The 22834-nt window shown below is 43.5% G+C and overlaps 1 protein-coding gene across 1 annotated transcript; it reads left to right on the top strand.

The window, feature by feature from the left end:
• Window positions 1–751: 751 nt before the first annotated feature.
• mxd1 (MAX dimerization protein 1) lies at window positions 752–20610 on the top strand. Its single transcript, XM_012815959.3, has 6 exons — window positions 752–2168; window positions 2872–2971; window positions 8212–8241; window positions 14289–14403; window positions 14701–14860; window positions 16312–20610. Exons 1-6 carry the CDS (start codon window positions 2102–2104, stop codon window positions 16515–16517), a joined length of 678 nt encoding a protein of 225 aa, XP_012671413.2. The 5' UTR covers window positions 752–2101; the 3' UTR covers window positions 16518–20610.
• The last annotated feature ends 2224 nt before the right edge of the window (window positions 20611–22834 follow it).

The raw sequence follows: 22834 nt of genomic DNA on the forward strand, positions 1-22834 counted from the left end.
CTTTAATGAACCTAAAATGCTCAAATGATAAGAACTACATTACTACCACATATTGTAAAGTTGTATCATTCAAATTAAAAAAAGGGAGTGATCAACAAAATCATTGTGGCCGTTTCAACCAAGCAGACCACCGAATGCATACATGGAAACACTGAGACCACAGGTAATTTGTTAAGATTGGGATTTGCACTTGCTAGGTGGGACCGAGAACCTGCAGTGTCATCAGACATTTGTGGGCCAGATGGACGCCAGCTCTGGATTGCTCTTTGTAACTGGATATCATTAACTATTTACAAAGAAGACAAATTAATACACAGAGACCATGCGAAATTGACCTGTTCCTCAAGTGTGGATGTAAGAGGCAGGCAAACAGAAGACATGGAAGGGGGCGTGGTCCTAAAAAAAACTTTATGGGTGTTGCTGTTATTACCCAATCCCTAGTGACATACAGTCAGGTCTTATGCATCATTTTCAAATTCAATCAAAATACAACGTTAACATAGTTGTAAGGAATTCCAAGTCACTTACAAATTGTGTCGTTCTTCAAAAGAGAAGAACTTCACCTGTTGAATTGCAAGGCTTATCGTGTTATTCCTCTCATGGTCACGGATAGCAAAAGTAGATGTCAATCTGTACAACACCGATTGGGCCACTTCGCCAACACAATTATATAAACTGACAGTGTATTTGGCCAATTGTGGAGCGCCTGACTGTGTCACTGGACCAATCGTAGTTCACTCCACACAGTCCTTTGAAACGAGTACATTCTAGCCTGCATTTCTGCAACCGGTCGGCAGTGTGGTGAACGGTAGTCTGTGTTGAGAAGCTTACCATTTTTTGATAAACAAACTGCTTGCTTGGTTGCAGGTCGCTTCTTATCAGCCTGAGCAGCTCGAGACCAAAAAGAATGTAACACGTTCGATGTCTTGCGAGCGATTTTATACCAGCTAGTTACCTAGTTAGCTCTCCAAGTTAACGTACAGTTTTCCTTCTAAAGATACAAATAAGAAACGAATATTATTTTTCATCATTTTACCAGCTAGCTAACGGTGATTAACTAGCTACGTGTCAGCGACACATTTTTAGGTAACCTCCGATCCTTTAAAAGCTGCCAAGATAAATTACGCTAAATATACGTATTTCAAGTTCAGGTGACTGGCTGTAATCAACACTGCTACCATTATAGTTTAACATTAACTGTTGGACATATTTGAGAGTTTCGAGATCAAGCTGCGAGACTGCTAACATTGCCTAGCTAGCTACCAGTCTTCAGTATTTGTTTCACTTTTAGTCAATTTATAAATAAGGTTGAGCATACGAACAAAACAGTTATAGAATACCGGCAGTTTCTGCCTGAGGATATTTTGTTCATTGAACTACCTGAGTTATTGGCTACCTATCCAGCTAACTTGCTAACCACTGAGTCGATGGAACTTGACAGGAATATGTTGCTAGCTTGCTCTTACTAGCTAGCTACTCATTTGACAGTTCACGTAGACGAGGCACCTTGCTAGCCAGCTCGTATCAGTTGGAACAATTTAACGTTAAGCCTAACGGTAGTGAGCGAAGACTGCTGAACCTACTGTAAGGAAGTTACTTTGGAACAAATAGTCAACATAGAATCAACTTGGATTTTCAGTATTTTTCATTTTTCCAGGCATATAAGCTTGTCGTCTTTTGTATCTTCCAATTCGCCAAATTTCCAGTTAACAAGCTAACGTTGGGTTGTGCAGTGGTTAGGTCTAGGCAACACTGTAAAGATAAATAGTTGAATGGGAATTCATTCAGTTAACAAGGGCATTCCCATAGCAGTCACTTCAAACCAGCAGAAGCTCCCGAGGAAGCTAGTCAGCTAGCCTATTAGCTACTTTATTTGACCGTGTTTTTTTTCTTATAAGCTGAAGCAACACATTGAAAGCCCTGCTTAGTAAGCTTGAGACAGTATCTCAAAGCTTACATATCTATCACTTGTCACTGTGTGGCAGAAATATTAGAAAACGTTTTATTTGTATTCCCTTCCAAACGGAAACAGTCGAGAAAAAGCACAGTTGTTTTCTCAATTCTGACCCGGATTGTCATTTTATCGGTGTTATTGTTGAAAATGGCGGCGATTGGAATGGTGCAGATGTTGATCGAAGCTGCAGAATACCTTGATCGCAGAGAAAGAGGTACAGTAACCTAGTCATTTTACATGTTATGTGGATGTTGTGTCTTTGATTATTACCCATGTTGATCTCAAAATGATGGACAGAACGTACAGATTTACTGTATGTCTGCCAGCAATCACTCAAAAGAAAACAAATGTTGGACTGCCCTGCACTTTTTGTCTGTGTTAAACCTTTAAAACAATCCAGTTTTGTATCCAAGTAGTAATAACAATGGTTAGAACCCACCCCCTGAGCAGAGAGGCTACCAACATTGCATCCACCATCAGCCGACTAACGTGTTTTTCTGCAGGGGATTCTAGCATGTTGTTTTGCTCAGCTCTCAAATCTGTTTCCGATTCATAAGGGTGTCTGAGTGATGTACTTGCAATACTTACAATGAGGGAAGATTGATTTGTAATGCTTTTCTTTGAAGTTCATATTCAAATCCTGTTGCCCTCTCTATTTATTTGTTCCTGGACGAGACTGTCTTTGCGCATCCCCCTCCCCTCAATCTGTTGTGGTTTGGCTGGCTAGCGGGTTTACTCGAGTTCATATGACATCATTGACCCATGAGCCATATATTCCCTTAAAAACATGTATTATTAACTGCGTTTAGCAAGAGGGCACCTGTGCTTGAATTCCAGGTAGAGTCCTTGTGTTAAATGCACCATGCTAAGCAAGTAGAGTCTAATGCTTCTTTCCACCCTGCTGTTTTCCTTTGCAGAAGCAGAACATGGTTATGCCTCTATGTTACCCTTCACCAGCAACAAAGAGAGGGACAATCTAAAGCGGAAAAATAAAAACAAGAAAAACTCCAGCAGCAGGTACTTTGACCTAATTATGCAATGACCGTTTGAGGTTTTCATTGTAAATGCTCACCCTCCTTCCTCAGAACATCACAGTGACAGAGTATCACACAACACCTCGAAGATGTGAGGCTCAGCCAGGCAAAACCTATGTCCCAGATATGCACCATAGTTCAGTTATGCAGTGCATGGTTTGAGCGTTACGTCCTTTCTCACAAGCATTCTGTAATGGTGGAACCACGCAGGCAGCATTTCATCCTCCATGTGCTTGAATTCTGTGTTTGGCTCTGCGCTAGGCAAAACCTCAGAACGTTTATCGTTTGTGAATGTCAGGTGGTTTCAGGTTTAATGTAAACAATAGGCACAGCTGAAAACCCAAATATACCACAACAATAATCAGTTTTACAACTGAGCCAAGCACATCTTTCAATGGACAGTGAGGTACAGTGAGCTGTGCTATCCCTGCCCCATCAGAAATCTTTGCAAAAAAAAAAAAAGGAGGATTTGTAAGAAAAGCTCTGCAGACCAAACAATGTCAATATGACTTTAGAGAGCTTATTACCAGGGTGAAGGTCTCTTGAGAGTGTAGATGTCTGGAAGAACAGCATTGTCGGCTGTTATCCAGATTAGGAAGATACCTAGCTGTGAAAGCAGCCACCTTCGTAATCTGTGTCAGGATGTCTCTGTAACCTGTAACTCTAGATAACTGGATATTAAACCTAAACCAGGGTAAAGGTGGGGTCAACACTATTTATATCTTGGCAGAAGTGAGCAAGGGACCCTCTGTCTTTTGAACATATCAAGTTTGGTTAGGTACAGTCGTTAAGTGAAGTTCTCCCTGCTCAGAAAGCAGTCTGTAGTTTTCAAGGATTTACAGATATGTTTGGGACTTTTACTGAAAGTGAAGGGCCCCTTAGGTTGAGGTTGCATGTGCTGTGCGGTCTGCCAGTAATACTATGAATGTGTTGCAGACCCCAGTTCAGTCCAGGTTTGTAATTACCAGCATTCTGGCCAGCATCCCCTGGATAGAGTGGCAGAGCACTAATGCCAGTTCTCCTTCTCAAACTGGATGTAGTTGTGCCCACTAGTTAAACCCTCAGATTGAAAATGAAAATGGCAAAATGTACACCTTTTCTGTTCTTGAAACCCCCCCATCCTCCAGACATGTTCACTATGGTTAGCCTATGATGCACCCCCTGAAAGCTTTCTGTAATTGACAAATGCAAATGCATTTTGTTTGTAGACCTTTATGATATGTAGGGCAGCCCCATTGGAAGTCAGGTTACTGGTAGCTGCATAAAAGCCTTCAGCACTAGCTGGTTTTGTTTCCCCATGGCTGGTGGGGGAAGGGAATCAGCGTGTATGTATGTATGTATGTGTGTGTGTCAGTAGTAGTGCTTTCCCAATCCCCTCCCCCTCTCTGATGCTCTCCTCCGGCAGACCCAGGCAGCCACCAACGCTACATCTCCTCCATTATTGAGATGAAGTCCGCCTCCTCCTCTATCGCTCTCTCCTCACTAGCATGTATATACATTCATGCATGCACTCAAAGAGGGTCTCACAATATCCTGTTTAACAGTAGGAACCCAACACACAGCTGCACAAGGAGTTCTGATTGTGTTGAAACTGTTGGTGCACAGTGTTACATGTAAATAAATGCTATGCAACATGGCTGTTACATGTTTAAGATCTCTTTACCCTGTCTTTTTAGTCCATGCTATTCTTTAGAGAAACGTTAACTTAAAATGCTACCAGTATTACATACGTTAGAAGACCACTGTTGCAGAGTAAAAATAGAACTGCCCAGTTTCTTACTTTGCACAATTAGCTATGACAAAGATATTGGCAGTTAACAATAACATAAAATCACAGAAGCTGGATATTGATCCACTTGGTGGACACCATGTCCAAAATATACTTGTTTGGAACAAATCAAATATTCTAGGATTTCTTACATCAGTTGTTGAGAGCAAAACAATACATAGGTTTCCTTATTACATTTAAAACATAAATGTTTTTTTATTATTATTTCGATGCTGCAGAGCAGCCTTCTTATTTAATCTTGGCTTTCTTTTATTAGTGCCTTCAGGTGCCGACAAAACAACCGCTCATCATCGTTGAAACATTGAAAGATGACAAGCTTCAAAAATGCAGTGAGCTTACAATGATGATCATTTACATTTTCAAGTCTTTTATTGTCAGATGCACAGAACAACACAGAGTTGGACTGGGCACTGAAATTCTTAAGACAACACACCGCACAACAACCTGCCATAACATAAATATAACATAAAATAACATAACATGCATTAGTGGAACAAATAACATATATGAATGTTGGCGCTGCCCAGACCTGGCACACTAGATCTGGCTAGACTGCTTATTTTCCTTTGCACCTGAGACTTGCAACTTTTTGGACTTTTTAACTGTGAAAGCTTCTTCACCCATGGAGAAGAGCTCCTCAACAACAAAGGATGTTGGAGTACATTCCCAGTTCCAAAAGTCATGTTGAAGGAGATGGTCCTACATGACAAATAGGCTGAGGACAGGGGCATATCAGCCTCTCTTGCCCAGTGTCTGGACAAGACTCAAATGTCAACCAGATGTGAGGGACTGTAATGTCTGTTGTTTAACCAAGACGAGGCTGACACTCTTGGTACCAGTCCATGCATTAGAGCTTTTTTAACGCCATGCTGATATTACAAAGCAGTCTGGAAAGTCGAGAGATGGAGATTACTACCTTGACTAGAGGACTGAAGGTGATGATAGCTGAGAGCTTCACACAGGCCCCCCCCCCCCCCAGGGCTGTATCCTGAGTCCCCTTCTCTAATCTCTGTACAGACGTGACTGTGTGGCTAGGTAATACAACTATTACTGCTCTTAGGTTTGCTTACCACGCAGCTGTGGAAGGCCTTGTCTCAAAGGTAATAAGAATGTATCAGGAGATTATTTATTTAGAGGGGACCCATGTGAAGAAAGTGAAGTGAAGAATGTTTCAAATACCTTGGAGTCCAAATGACAAAGGATGAAACTGACACTGCATGCTCTTCTTGTGATTCTTTCAGTTCAGAGTGTTTACTCAGACATTTATATGTCCATCAGAGAGAGCATCCTATCAGGGAACGTCACTGACTGATATGGAAGCAGTGGGAACAGCACCCAGATGGACTGTAAGGCTCTTCTTAGGGTGGTGCTGTCTGTAGAACATATCACCAGGGTAAGGGTGTCTAACCTTTTTGACATGCCCGTCATGGCGGAAGAACCTGGGCAAGTAGAATAGTAATGTAGCTTTGCCATCGTCCCTGGCCTCATCTCCATGCTGTGTTCGGGGAGACAGTGGGCCTCATTCTCGAACGTAGTTAAAAACAAACATGCGTAACATGTGGAAGTTGCATATTGCTAACTTGTCTTTGCAAAAGGTAAACAAAACATAAACACCCTTGAAGGGGTAGGGTGTAATACAGCTGCAAACATTGGGATGCCCTTGACTGAAAAAGCTAAATTTGAAATAAAATCTACGTTTTGGAGACCCTGGGAAATATAGGATTTCTTTCCCTTTTACTCCTTTCATTATGTGTGTGTGGAGTTGCTTCTGGCCCCCAGTTTCTCTTTACATTCCTCAGCCACATGGCATACCTGTTGCCCACCCAATGAATATATGCCTGCATGTCATCATTGTTGAACCAGAGTGCCCAGGCCGTTGGCCTCTGTGTTGTGCCTACAGGGCTGTTCGTCCCCCTCAGTGGGGGTGATTTATCTGAGAGCTGACCAGGCGATGACATGAGTCCAGCATTGGAGCTCAGAGGTCAGGTATTTTTGGAGTGGGGGTCAGTGGACGGGCTGGAGAGGGGGGGGTGTCAGATGGAGGTGGGCTGGGATGGAGAGTAGAGAGTGTATGGCTTTCTCTTCCTCTTACTTACAGTTGCTCACTAGCATCAGCTGTTTGCCCCATTTTGCTGTTAACTCCTTTCCGGGTAGAAACACAAACAGGTTTCTGCTATGTTGTGCAGCAGTGCCGTGGTCTACAGCCATATGATTGTGTGTAAAGTTGGCAGAGGTAATCAGACTATTTCTCTGTTTCCACTGAAATATATTTCCTCTGCTTTTTTTTTTTTCACTCTGAGGGGCGTACTCATTCTTGAGCAGTGGCCAGGCAGTCATAGTACGTGCCACACAGCTACCTTGTAGCCAAGTCGCCTCTGTCCTATGTTTTTAGTTACTGTTGCTAAGTTTACCCCCTGGGCCTCAGTGCATATATGTGCGTGTGAAAAAGAGGGGGGAGGTATAGAAGGAGCATGTGTGCGTAAAAGGGAGCTGTAAAGAGAGAAATTAGTGTGTGTCTTTGTGCTGTATGTATGTATGTGAGAAAGTAATAGAGATGTATGTTTCTGGGTTAGTGTGTGTGTATGTATATGGAGCCTTTATATGGGAGGACGATATCAAGAGTAGATGTTGTAAGGGGTGTTTAGAATCGTCTGCTTACCACACGTTTACATCTCGAACAGACTCACTTGTAACTACACTATTAGAGCTGTATCCAATAGCTCCTTGAATGTCATCGTTGTTTTATTTTTAGAGCACCCAGCAAAAACTGTTAACAGCACGTAAACCATGAGGGGACAGTGTTATTTAATAATAGTTTACTTAAGTTCCATTCTTACCGCAAAGGAACCATGTGTGAGTGTGTGGTATGTAAGAAAAGGAGATTCCGATGAGTGTGTGGGAGATGTGTGTATGCGTATGAGAGTGTGTTTGCTGGCATGGCTTAGTGGCCACTTCATTTGTTCTTAAAAATACCCGGCTGTCTATGTGCGCCTCTCCCATTTAACGCTCCCTCGCTCCGTGTTGAGCCTCCTTCGACTCCACTCCCACACGCTCACATCCCAGCTCAAACAGCCCTCAGTGCGGCCCTGTACACACACACACACACACACACACACACACACACACACACACACACACACACACACACACACACACACACACACACACATACTCTTTACTGCTGGTCTCTTTCGTCTGAACTCCCACACACTCACATACACACACGTTAGTTAGAGCACTCTCTACGACACACACAAATACACCTCTGTTCACCCTCCAGTTCACTGATGAACAAGGGGTACAACAAGAACAAAAATTGAGTGTCTGAATTCTGCTCTAACATGCTGCTAGTCTCTGATTCATTCACCTTAGTGAGATGATAACCTCTGCTCTTACTCTCCTCCCCCCCTCCCTGTTTCCCTCACTCCCTACAGATCTACACATAATGAGATGGAGAAGAACAGGTAGGACCCGGCCACCTGTCTGTCTGTGTGTGTGTGTGTTTGTGATTCCAACTGCTGGTCTTGTTAGACATTTTCTCCTGTGTCCACACGAGTGAAAAATGTGGGATGGATTAGGTCTTGGTGTGTTAATGGTTGATTGGAGCAGATTTAAAAGTTAATGATTATTCTGTAATGTAAAATGACATCTCTTTGCTAGTTTTACCTCAGCCTAAATAATATGGTCCAAAGCATTCATCAAATTGTCTTTATTGTTTAGCTGTAAGTGTATGAATAACTGGTTAATGCTACATGTCAATGATGATGCTGACGACGTGGATGGCTTGTATGAACTGAGTGTCTCGCATGAATTGAAACGGTGACAGTGAAGGTTTTTTGCAGCAAAGTTTTTACATTTCTGGGCCGCTGTAGCGCTAATGATCAGGGCTGTCCCTCATGCCCCGCTCGGTCCCTCTCCTCCCTGAGCGGCGGACTCTTTGGGCCCACGTGGAGCCCCACTCAGCTGGGCTCAGCCCTTCAGCTGGCAGACAGCCTGAATAATACATGCAGGCAGCAGCTCAGCAGAGTGTGTCTGGAGCCCTAGCACACAGGCTCATCCGTGCTCCACACACACGCACGCACACACACACACGTACACTCATACAGAGACCCACTTAGGCACAGACACACATGGCTACACACGGTCACATATGTGCAAATTTACAGTTAACACTAAGGCGAATACAAGGACCCAGTCACATGTGTTGCACTGCATGCATACAAGCACACACACAAACCTGCTCATGTACGCACACACACACACACAAAAACACACACTCTCATGCACACAGTTAGGCTAACAATGCATGGCAGCTAGCTTAACCCACCGCCCCCCTGTCATTTCCCACAGCCAGCCATCAGAAAGCTCAGTAATGCCTGCCCTGATCCTTCTGCTGCTGCCTGCCAGCCTAAAGACACGACGTGGCATAAAGCCCACTGCACAGTCCTGTTGTGCATCTTATTCAGTTTTATTTTTGTCTTTTATGACTCCCCCTTCCTCACATCACGCCATAAAGGGTACATGTTGCAGACAAAAACAAATACATGGGTCTGATGATCTCAGCCTATTCAAACAAAATGGTGGATTGCACAGACCTCTTTACAGGCACAAAGCTTTTTGCCACAGAGAATTTTGGAAGGCCTTGGTATATTGCTAATCATACCATCATAGATATATTCAGTGGTGATTTGGAGAAACTGGGCAAGTTTGAATTTGGAGCATGATTTAAACCTTTAGCTTTTAAGCAAGTTATTATGCTGCTATAAGATGAAGCCAAATGCTCCATTTATATGGGCACAGTGGATCTGAATCAAAGATAAGAACTTTAGTATCTAAATCTGTGGCATGGTATGAAGGCATACATTTCCCACCAGCCCTTCATTGATTTCCAGGGATGGATTTTTACTTGGAACGCATCTGTATGAAAATTCTGGACTGCTAAAGATAATTGACCAGTTACAGCCTGCTGTGACTGATATTTGTAATCTTTGTCATTGTAAAAACATTTCCCCTAATCTGATGTGCACTGAAGGCTAGACAAGCCTAATATCGAGAATCTACAATTTTGGGCTTTTTTATTTTTATATAACAAATAATTGCTCCTCCATTGAAATGAAAAGGTCACTGCTGAACTAAAGGACGTGAGCAACCTAAAAATGCTCTGTATAATTTGGCCTCGCCATGTTGTAGATAACAGAAAGTACTTAACAGGATAAATACATAATACATTAATGAACAATACAGTCTTATAGGAGATTACGTGATTTAAAAAGTGAACAATGATGCATCATACATTACCTGTTGGCACATCCTCACAAGTTTTCTTCCTAAACGCTGAAGAAAGGTGGGTTTATTTGTTATTAAAAACATCTAATTGTATGGACTTTACCTTGGCATTGCAGTTATTTTGTAGAGCTTAAATTATTATTGAATTCCGCCAAAAGCTGTTGTTAAAAGCTTAACCTACTTATAGTTCAATTTGAAACTTTTAATTGGTTAATAGCTTAACAGAGATTGAGTTGAAAGCCAATTAATCATTAACAACCCAATTTAGAAGCAATCAGAGGCAGCTTTCCCTTTCATTCTAAATGTGGATGGTCACAGCTCTGTCAAAATCATTCAGCTCCAATCACATACAGTCCTGCGGGGTTATTTCAGCCTTTTACACTACAACTTCCGTATTAAGATTTTACAAAACAACACTACAAGCACTACTTTTTCCCTTTAGTCAGCTGTCTTATTGGCTCTAGTCAGAGACCCCCCCCCCCCCCCACACGAGGGGCCCCTCTGAGGGGTTTGAGAGCTCAGGCTCATTGATACGACAGACATAAGGTCATTTGACATAGACATAAGTCATTAGATACCACGGCCAGGCCAATATTGCTCCCCCCTCAGGGTGAAAGGATGACTTTCACACCTGACGGCCTAAGTGGATGAATGTATTAGACAGGTAGGTTTTAAAGTAGGCTAATGTTATTTCGATGGAAATCCCATTGTAAGCTTGAAGTTCAACATTTTTATTTAGGCTAGCCAAGAATTAGCCAGGTTTTGATCGAATCCCATTGCTTTATCAGAGTGTGTGTGTATTTTCTTTGTTTCACATTTGCTTTTCCTCGTTTTGAAATTTTGTTCTGCTAGCGAGCTTCCCTCAAACGGAATGCTTGTTTCTCTGCAAGTTCAGCTTTGGCTTGGTAGAACAAGCTAGCCTGGAACCTTTATGAATCAGAAAGGCCATAATGGGCAGTGAAATGCAGTTGTTAAAGTGTAACAGTTGTTAAAGAGTTAAAGTGAAATGTCCGCTTCTTTTTACAACCGAAGGCAGAGATGCTCATCCATAGTTAGATAACTGGGTGTAGTGCTGTTATAATGACCATTTATCCTCTCGTTTTGCATGTCTGATCCAAACAGGAAGTAAATTAATCAAGTGACATGTAGGCCGGACAATCTCATGGCCTACTAGAGTCTGAAATCGGAGAGGTGTCGGGCCGTCTTTGTGCATTTAAGTTTGAGCTGTTGAAACATCTCCCAAGTAGAATGCGCTGCCAGAATCGCACAACGTCGTTTACGTTTATCATTTGAACAAATTGCCATCCGTGATGATCGGATTCAGGTATGAGGCTGAAAAGAGCAAGTAATATTAGGTGGAAGCACTATTGCTGTTGCATACTCCTCAATAAATGAGTCGTTGCTCAGTCCTCCTCCTGGAGATCTTCTGTTCTCCATGTTTTAGCCTGAACACAAAGACCACAGGACTGCAGGATTTGGCTGAATCGATTACAAGGAATGGATGTAGTGGAGTAACACCAACAGGGATTGCATGTTTGTAGCAGCTAGAGAGAGATTCAGACATTCTAGAGACTTTAGACCAAATCTGAGACATTCTCTGCTTATATGAGATGCCCCATAATGAGCCCCAGGCCTAGCCTAGATACCAGACCGAACTTAGCCCCGCCCACAACATTTGAAGTCGGGAAGTTCGGTCTGGCATTACTCCATTGGGGAGAAATTATTTTCGGACAGAAATTGCCGGACCAATCAAATTGTCAAGGCGGGCTTTATACGATGATGGACAGATGATCAACAGTAACGTAATCAAGCACGTCACCAACACACGAGTTGAATTTGTTTTCAACAAACATGGCTGCCACTGGAGAGCTGAAATGTGTAGATTCGAGTCCATTTAGACATTGACAGTGCATTCATTTTGAAAGAGGAACAGAGAAACGCGATCAAGGCATTTGTCAATCGAAAAGATGTTTTTGCCTTCCTTCCTACGGGATCCGGTAAAAGTTTAATTTATCAGCTGGCCCTGGTCACATACTACGTTGTTCTGATTGGTTGTAGGTAACCAATTGAGCGAAGAGGCATTTTTTTCTCCCGGTTCGGTTGAAACACGCCCCATAATCACAGCCCAATGGAGCGATATCAGACTCATATTCTGACTAGAATTATGAGTATGACATCGTCAGGCTACCCCAGGCCCTGTTTAATGTCTTAATGCATCCGTCACCAGAGACCAGACAGGACATGCTGGGTTAGTGTTGGCTGGCTGTAACCAGAACCCTCAGGGCCACAGTTCTTGCTTCTCACAGTTCTCACTTCCAATGGTCAAGGCAACTACCCAGAAGTCAAAGGGACAGAGGGCAGGTGAGGTAGGGGGGCCCCTAAGAATGTATAGCCATCCAGATGCCGTTCTTTTGGCGTGACCAACTTTTGCAAAGATTGCTTCACAGACGAGAGTATGGCCACCAATTTTTGGAAATTGAACAAAGGAGCTTAAATCGCTTCTGTGAAATCACCAACAATGGCCATCCACGATTGACTCTCTGAATGGAAATGTCAGGTTTTGTCCAGTGTAAAACATTGTCTTGTTGGTATGCAAGGTCGGATACTACAGCTAGAACTGTCCCTCCGAGCTCAGAGCTAAACTGCTCTGAGAAATTGCACTCAGACATCTCTCCCATTATCTCTCTCTCTCTTTACTGCGGTTACGTGTGTCTGTGGGCGGATGGGACAGCCTGCAGTTTTTCTGTGTTTAACAAACATTAGGCTCCTAAGCCCTGTTATGTCATAGCCGTAAAGTGAAGTTGTTCCCAGTAAAGTTATGTAAAGCCTGTCTACTGCCCTTTGGACAGACTTGTGGAAAGCAGGACAGGAGAGGACAGGGTTGAAACCTTCACCCCTTGCTCTACTTTGCATGGAAGTGGCTATGGGAGTGTGTTTGCATGCCTTTGAATAAGGGTCAGGATTGAGTGAGTGACAGTGGTGTGTGTGTGCATGCTTGTGAACAAGAGCCCAGGACCAAATTTGAACGTGTGGGAGAGAGTCAGCCAGTGAACAAGGGACAGAGAATAATGTGTGTGTTTATGTGTGATCTGTTGACCTTTACTGCCCGCCAACTCCCAAACCCGTAGGTCTGGCTGTCTCTCACAGTTTAATACACACACGCACACACACCTTAATTTATTTCTAGCGCTGAGGACCACCTCTCCTCTCTTATGCTGCTGCCCTGTCATTTAGGCCGGCCTTGAGCCATAGTGTGGATTCAGCAGGAGGTTGAACTCAAGAACAGCCCAAGAGCCTTTTCGCACCCACGTCAAACTCCATTTTAACACATGATTGGTATCAGTTCAACATTCATGGGAGGCCTGAATAAGACAACACATGAGGAACATTGATTAGTTGCACAGCAAAAATAGTTTGGATACTAAAAAGAAATGCACAGGAGACTTTAGAAGTAAAACCTTTGACTTGATAAGCAATGCACTCCCCTCGGGACACTGGTTTCTCACATTTGCACACACAGAAACACGCATATTCGCACACACAAAAATGCGGCTTTAGCTCTCATCCAAAATGCACCACTCTGACCACTCCTCAATGCAGTGATTCATATACAGACAGTAAAACTGCTGTTTGTTCTGTATGGAGCATTCACATATGTGTACACACACACGTAGGCACACACACACACGCAGGCACACACACACGCAGGCGCACACACGCAGGCACACACACGCAGGCACTAAAAGCGAGAGGTGCTGACCCCCCGCCTCCATGCGTATACAGTGGCAGCAGTTCTGTACTTTGAGGTGGTTGCATAACAGCCATCATGTGATCACCGCCACCCACCACACCCTAGCAGCTGCCAAAACCGTCAGCATAGACAGCACAGAGGGAGAGAGACTGAGTAAAGCAACGGGGGTGAGGGGGAAAGGAAAGGTGTAAGCATAGAGGCAGAGAGTGGTGCTGCAAATAGAAATTGAAATGGAAGTATCTGAAATGAATGAATCACTTAATCGTTGAATAAATATATCCTATTGTATACGTTGTGCTTTACTGCTATCCACAATAACTAAAGAAGACCGAGAATGTTTTTATGTGTAAGTAATACATATAACTAAATAAATGGGACACAGAAAAATGTTAAGGGAACCATAGGGTATCCTGGTGTCTGAGTGTCTGTCTGCCTGTATTTCATTAAGGCTATGTTTATCTGTCTCTGTCTCAGGCGGGCAAACTTACGGCTGTGTTTGGAACGCTTAAAATCACTTGTACCTCTGGGACCAGACGCCAACAGGCATACCACTCTCAGCCTGCTGATGAGGGCCAGGGAACACATAAAGGTGTGTTAAATTCTGTATGCATCTAAGTATGAGTCTGTCAGACATGTCTGTAGATCAAGGCCGCAATGAAAAGCCACATGAAAAATGTGTTTGTGTCAGTGGGTGTAAAAAGTCTGTTTACCTAATATATGGTTGTGTTGCAGAGATGATTCAAAGCCTTAGTCTAACTCTTTTGATGCTCATATCCTGAATCCGACTTAGGGGTGTCAGATTTGGGTATCCCTGTTTGAGCATGCATATTTACGTGTGGGCGTTTTCTAGTTTCATATTTACACGTGTGTGTGTGTGTACGTGTAGCGGTTGGAGGACAGCGAGCGGAAGGCGCAGCACGCTGTCGAGCACCTGCAGCGGGAGCAGCGGCACCTGAGACGCCGACTGGAGCAGCTGGGTGTTGAGCGCACGCGCATGGATAGCATGGGCTCCACCGTGTCCTCCGACAAATCAGACTCAGACCAGGGTAAACACACGTCCACACACACACACACACACATACATACACACACACACACACACACACAGACAGACATGCACGTACAGACAACATGGGCTCTACTGTCTGTTCAGACAGGTCACTCAGACCAGGGTAAACACACAAACACATACACACACAAAGACAGACATAAATGTAAACATGCACAATGCGCACGCACACACAAACTCACACATACACACATACACACACACACACACACACAAATGTGCAGCTCGGGCCACATATATCTGTCGGAACCTGACCCGAGTCTAAGACCGTAATAACCGAGCCAGACTGGTATTCTGTTCTGTCATCGGTCACGGCAGTCTTGGGTTGGGTATCCACCTTCTAACACACACACATAGATATAAATGTACAACCAGCATGGACTCCTCTGTCTGTTCAGATAAAACAGACTCCGACCATGGTAAATACACACACACTGACACACACGGACAGATGTATACAAACACACACACACTGAAATGTACAGACACCATGGGCTCCACCGTCTCCTCAGAAGAGACTCCGACCAGGGTAAACAGACACACAGCGCTTAGGGTTCATCTCATCACTCACACTAAGATAAACACACACATACAGATATCTGTATACACAAATACGCATTAATTTATTTACATGAACATGGACAATACAATCATATCAGCTCCATCACATCAGACAAGGGAAAATATACAGGCACACACAGATATAGTACAGCTAGGCAGCATGGTCTTTGTCGTCAGCTCAGACAAATCAACCTCTGATAAGGCTAATGACATACGCACATACACACCCCCTAACTTTAACCTTAGCACAGGCTAAACACACTAAACATCAGACGTCCGTGTTCCTGCTTGCACTCTCATCAGAGTGAAAAAACAGTTACTGCTCTTAAGGCTGCACTGGCTATGTTTCTCTTCTATTTTTTTTTTTTTTTATGCCTCTCTGTGCCAAGCTGTGGCTCTGCTTTTATTCCTGTAACGCCATTCCATTCTACTCCTACATTCTACTACTTAGCATCCGCAGTTTCAATGTGTTTCAGTTTGTGAGTTAGTTAGTTAGCGATAACTAGGATAGTTCATAGCTAGGTTAACTGCCATTAGACCTCGCATGTTTTATACGTTTCGTTGCGGTTTACACTCAGTAGCATCAGTTAAATACAGTCAGGTGGGAATACACGACAGTAGAGACCTTACGGTTAAGACTGATTGGGAATGAAAAGTTGTTATCTATCCCATGTTGTTTTTACCTGATACATTATGGGTCTCATATATGAAAGAGACTTATGCTAGCCTATGCAAAAGCCTATCCTAAAATCACACATAATACATTATGTTTGTTAAATGATGCCATGTACATGTATGTTAACTTCTCGTGTGTGTGTGTGTGTGTGTGTGTGTGTGTGTGTGTGTGTGTGTGTGTGTGTGTTGCAGAGGAGCTCGATGTGGACGTAGACGTGGAGGGCACTGACTGCATGCTGGGAGACCTGGAGTGGAGCTGCTCCAGCGTGAGCGACTGGGACGAGCGGGCGAGCTGGCGCAGCAGCGGCAGCGATGAGGGCTACTCCAGCGCCAGCCTGCGCCATCTGGCACCCCCTCAGGAGAACAGCCCCAAGAGCCCCGTGGTGGGCAGCCTTTAGGGGTGTCAGAGCATCTCTGATGCCCCCCACTCCCACTCCGATCTCCCCTGCCACCCTACCCCCAGCCCACACACACACCTGCCCCTCAGGCCCAACCCCTGCTCTTGTACGCTCCCTCATGCACTTCACTCTCTCAGCCTCACTCAGCCCTTACAGCTGCGGCCAATGCCAACAACCTGTCAATCAGTCATAGTGCCCCCACCCCCTACATGCCCACATGCACAGCACAATTCGCTCCCACCCATTGTTTTCAGAGCCAGTGTACCCCCGTCAGTCTCGTGCTTGTACGGGATCTTATTAGCTCCGTCCCAGCCCCAGGCCTTGACTGCTAGGAGCTAGCTCCCTAGAGCTGTTTTTGAAGATCCAGCTACTCCTCTGTTCTTTCACAGCCATTCAGCCAGTAAGAATCTCTCCCTTACTTGCCCATAGCCAGCCACCTGCCACCTGTTCTCAACAATCAGACATACTTTTTTTTTTTACACACACACACCTACATACACCCCACACATACTTAGTCACTCTTGCTTCATCTCTTCTCAACCACTTCAGTAAAAAAAGAAAAGAAAAACACAAACAAACAAAAAATCATACCTCAGCCAGAATGTGATCATTACCTTCACTCACTCCCTCACTGCCTGTCTGCCTGCCAGTGTATGTGGGCCACCTCTGAGACTCTTGGCTTCAGCCAGCACTAACTTCCTGATTCCTCTTCATCCTCACAGTCCTTCCCCGTCTGCTGACCCCCCCCCACCCCACCCAGCTGCAGGCGCGGCACACACAGGGCTGGGTCACCTGACCCACAGCTGACCTATCAGAAGATGGGATTTTGCACTTAAAAAAAGAGTACGGGAAGGCCTTGTCTGGGTCAAGAGCTGTGTTTATGTTGTTGTTGTTTTTTTTTTTGTTCTTTACTCTTCATCCCCCATTTTGTTTTACGTTATTGTCTCTGCAAAGGGACTGCAGCTATAGTAGAAATGCACTGGGACGTAGTGTTTTTAGCTAGTCTTAAAAATGATCTACCTGCACTGTCCCCAGCCCTACCCCCACCTCTCTCCCATGGGAGTTTATGGACTCTAAGCATGTGTGATGTCATCGCCTCCCACAACCACTAGATTGGTGTTTCCATAGCAGCAGTGCTGCAGCAATACACACTCGCCAACCAGGTGTTTTTCTTGACGCGGATCCCTAATTCAGGTGAAGTGTACTTTGAACTGCTGAGAGATGGCTGGCCTGTTTTAGCCTGTTTTTAATTCATTAGTGGTTCTTTTGATGATTTCAAACAAATGATAATTTATTATATTTAATGTTGCCTAACCCAGTGCTTTTACTCACACTCCCGCAGCTGAGTCTTTTATAGAGAAGGCATATTGTTTTTTGAGACTTGTGTGCAGCATGAGATTGTAACAACAGTTTTTTGGAGGGGGGGGGCTGGAGGGTTGGAATAGGGCTTGAAGACATTTTATCAGGGTGCTCCATCTCTTTCTCTCCTTTCAAAGACAGTGACGTTTGTGTGTATGTTTGTGAGTGTGTGTGTGTGTTTATTCTGTTTATATTTTTATTACCTGCATTCTATCCAATGGATAGAGAAAGAGAAGGGAAAGACTAAAGCAATCTTAAAAGCACATTCCACATCTGACTGAAGAGGGAGCAGTCAAAAGAACACTACCATCATGGTGGGTGAGGATGGGTGTGTGTGTGTGTGTGTGTGTGTGTGTGTGTGTGTGTGAGAGTGTGTGTGTGTTGGGGTGGGTGTATGTGGAGTGACTGCTTACAGTGAATGCATGGGGGTGCAAGAATCGACAGAATTGGTTTGAGGTCACCCAACAACACAAAGGGGGCAGCTGACTTAACTTGTCCTTAAAAGGAGTGCACTCTCTGTCGCCCGAAGGCTCAATGTCACCATAGGTGTGTGTGTGTGTGTGTGTGTGTGTGTGTGTGTGTGTGTGTGTGTGTGTGTGTGTGTGTGTGTGTGTGTGTGTGTGTGTGTGTGTGTGTGTGTACCCTCCAAGCTGTACAGTGCTGCACTGCAGTACCACTCCATCCATCCTGCCCAGACTGCTCGTATTTATTATCTCTGCAAGATACAGTAATTTTTATGTAAATAGTTTACCAGAGAGAAAGAAGATATATCTATATATCAAGAAGTATTTATATTTGATCGAAAAATACTTTAAAAAAACAAAACTATATATATACATATATATGAATATTTAAGTAGGAGTTGCCTTAGTTGTTTTGTTTGTTCCCGTGGTGAGGTTTTTTATGTGGAACTTATTTTACACACAGCATTGTGACTCTATTTGGCGTTATAGCTATTTTGTACTTGGAATATTTGTGTACATTTAGAGGTTCAACACAGTGCTCTTTAGAATCAAAAACATTTGATCAGTTTTGTTGATACTGAACATTTCTTGCAGTTTTTGTTCTTGTATGCAAGGGATATATTGTAAAAGTCTTCTCTAACAAAAGAAAAATACAAATAACTGAAAAATAAAGACGGGGGGGGGGGGGGGGGGGGGGGGTATAAAGTTCATAAAATGGTAAAATGGAAGCCTTGTTGTGGTGCTGTAGGTGATGCTGCTGTAGTGAGAAGAAGCGTGGGTGGGTTGAGGCCCTTTTGGAGTGCCTGAGTGTACGACAGAAAATGTCTTCTCATTTGCTGTTCCTACCCTTAGTTTTGGCAGTGTGTAAAATGGAGGACATGGGGGGATAGGGATGAGAGCGAGAAGAAAAGAGACTCTGTCTCCGAATGTAGTTAGTCATCCTTTCCTCAAATCATTGCCAGTGGGATCTCACTCAGCCTGCAAAATTCTCAAGAACTTGAAAGAAATGCACCAAAAAAGAATTTGATAAATTAGATATGTATTGGTATGATACATATTATTAGTAATGTATTAATATTATTATTCACTATTTGTGTGTGGAATGCTGCTTCTTGTGTAGTTTTATTGATAAAATAATTAATATATTCAAGTTTGAAAAGTAAAGATGTAGCCTTGGGGAATTTGGGATGCGTCAATAGCATTAGTGGAGGTTAACATTAGCTTGCCTGATAATGTGTGCCCAGTTTATGGGTGCACTGGCATGTTTTGTGTCATGTTGTTGAAATGTGTTTGATTTTCGTGCGCGTGCTGTCACTGTCCAACAGAACGAGAGAAAGAGCCCTGGAGGGGTGGGGGGGGTGAGGGAGGGAAAATATCAGGGTTTTCTTTTTCTTTTTTTAAAGCCATTTCTGTGGATATGCTTGGTCTTGTTTTTATTTGTTACAAGTATAAAAAGGTGCAAAATGAAACAAAAAAGGCTCGCACTCTCAAAAGCTGTTAAGTGTGAAGTCATGTCATGTCATGTCATGTCTTGAAGCCACCAGTGCGCCCCTCCCTCCACGCTAACCCCCTCCAAAAACACGCACGCACGCATTCGTATGGGCGCCCCCCACCCATCCCTCTAAACATGGTCCTTACCTTTTCATCCATGGTGCAGAGACTCAGGCTTGGCTGTCCCCGGCCTGTCTGTAGACTCCTCTGGAAGACCTTTTTGGTGCTTCAACATCTGTCCTTTGCAACAGATGCGGGATCTTTGAAGAAATGACTACTGTATTTATTAATGATGGAAATAAATATACATGCCCAGAGTTTGCTATCGCTCCGTCCAATCACAGCTATGGATGTCACCGTGGGAAGCAAATGTCATTTTGTTCTCTTCTGTTTTTGTATATATAGGTTTATGTGCATAGGGTACAAAATGGCTGATGCCTTAAAGACACACAAAATGTATGGGGATGAATATAACATGACAAATATACATTTATGGTTAGCAAACAGATGTATATCAAAAAAGGTCATTCCTGCCTGAGACTGTCTCAGCTGTGTTGCTCTGTTCAGATGCACACACATATACATACACATGGACACAAAACACATAGACACAGATTCGGCGCGGACTCTGCCTCGGTCAGGTTTGAGTCAGAGGTGTGTGTCTCCTGTAGAATCAAAGATGGACATTTTTTGTGCTGTCAGTTTTTAGAATTGGACAATTTGGATGTTGACTAAATGAAATTCAATAAAAAACAATGTTTAAAAAAAAAAAAAAAAAACTCATCTCTGTCATTCTTATTAACGAAAAGAAACTCTAGGCAATACTGGTCCACTATGGAAATAGACATTAACTGATTACAACCACCAGCCACTTAATTCTATATATTGTATTGGAATGTTAACATCCATATATGTTCAGACAACTGCAAGCAACCTTTTGATCACTGCCCATCAAGCTGTTGTAGGGATTCTGGAATTATAGGCAGAGCATATTTGGACTCAGCAAATCCCTGGCAGTGGGCAGGTGGAGCGTCCTTTGCTCATTTGCTAGATTGGATCAGGCATGGATGAAGGACAGAAGGGTTGGTGTGAAGTGCCCTCACATTGCAAAGTGGAAGACACGCCTCTGGTTTCCAGAGATGTTGGTTTCTCCATTAGTTTCACACTAGCAAGACCAGAGTAGTTGGAAATGGACATGGTTTTGGTTCCACAAGGTGTTGCACACAATCCTTAGATTCTGCCCCAAGCTTACCAGATAGCTGTTTCACCACCACTATCAGTCTGAACTGTTGTGTTGAGACAAAGCAGTAATGGACCAGGCATTCATGTTTAAGCCTGACACTACCTATCTTTAGGTCACAACAGACAGTTATATTTGATGGATTTTTTAGTATTGAACTATCCAGTTAAAGTGAGCTGTTTCTCCCTGTGTTTTAAGGTTTGGTGGCAGGAGTAAAAACCAGTATGGACTTTTGTTGGTGTGGTCTTAAGTTTCTGAGATATTCTGACATGCATACCACGTCAGATGAACCTCTTGACCATTGACAATGCCTCTATGCATTGAGTAGCTGCTATGTGGTTGGGTAATTACATTTGCATTGACAAGCAGATGTACAGAACAGGTGTGCCTAGAAGCATTCCCTCTGGCTGAATGTCTGTGTATGTCTGACAACTTTGCCAACCCCCCTAATGTGATGGCGCCAGAATGAAGGGTGCTATTTCAGTTCTGTCTAAGAACCCTGTTAACACATGTATGTGTTTGAAGAAACTTTTGATTTCATAGTGCAGTTTAATCTGATTCATTTTGAGAACAAACATAATGGCCTAGAAAATCAATTTGTGTCAACACAAATGTTTGGTGAGAGTGTAGGAGTGTTCTTGGCCTAACACGTCTTTAAATTACATTACAAAATGTCTTGACGTTATTTCCTGTGGTTTATAAGATACTGTGGATGTAATCAAGATTATTTTAGCACATCTGGTTAAGACGTTAAATCTGGAAATTGTTTGTCCCTGACAATAGTTTAATACACAATACACCAACTGACACTAGCCCATTTTATCTGACACTGTAGAGGTTGAGTGTATGTTTACCGTGACCCAGAGGTCAGAGTGCATCTGTGCCTTTCAGGCTTCTCTCTCTCTGCCCTCAAAGCTGTCTCAGATTAGTCAAATCCAGCAGCTTATCTTGTTCATGCAAACTCCAGTCGACAGCGACCTTCACCTGTCAGAGCCATGGTGGCCCTGGGAGCTCTCTGCTGCCGCTGCCACACACACACACACATATGGCTGGGTCACTCATCCTGCACCCACACTGAGCTGTAGACCAGTGCTACAGTTGTCCACATCCTTTATTACTCATACAATAGGCCACACTGGGAAGGAATGACAGGCAATAGTGCTGCCAAAACCAACTGAGTGACAGCAGATAATCAGAATTTGTACCAAGCATGGTGTATCAACTCTGACCACTGTGAAATATTTTTCAGAAGTCCCAGTCATCATATTGGCAAACAAAAGATCTGTACATCTTCTGCCTGTTTTTACTCAGGGCTTATGGTTGGTAATGATGGGATCATCACTTTGATAGTGTCATTTATTCGTGTATATATTTATGCAGACCGACACAGCCTTTAGCTCTCTGATACACTGCAAACACATACAATCACCTAACCTCAGCTATGGACAAACACCCACACACTAAAAAACCATACACACAGCATGATTCAGTGAAATATACTTAACATCCTCGCTGGATAACAATACTGGGTAGCATAGCACATGTACTGCTGCAATAAAATGAACCCAAGAATGACAGTAAACAGCACTGGATATGGATGTTAGATGGCTAATCCTCTTCAGCTGCTAACGAGCCGTACACAAGATGGAGTACAGCAAAGCCACGGGGCCTACTGACAGATGGAGCCAACAGACCAACTCTTCCCGAGGGGAGGAGAGGAAACACTCCTTTGAAAATAACTACGAGTACACAGGTCATGTTGC

Source organism: Clupea harengus, chromosome 7 (genome assembly GCF_900700415.2).
Source record: "Clupea harengus chromosome 7, Ch_v2.0.2, whole genome shotgun sequence".
NCBI classification, from domain to species: Eukaryota; Metazoa; Chordata; class Actinopteri; order Clupeiformes; family Clupeidae; genus Clupea; species Clupea harengus.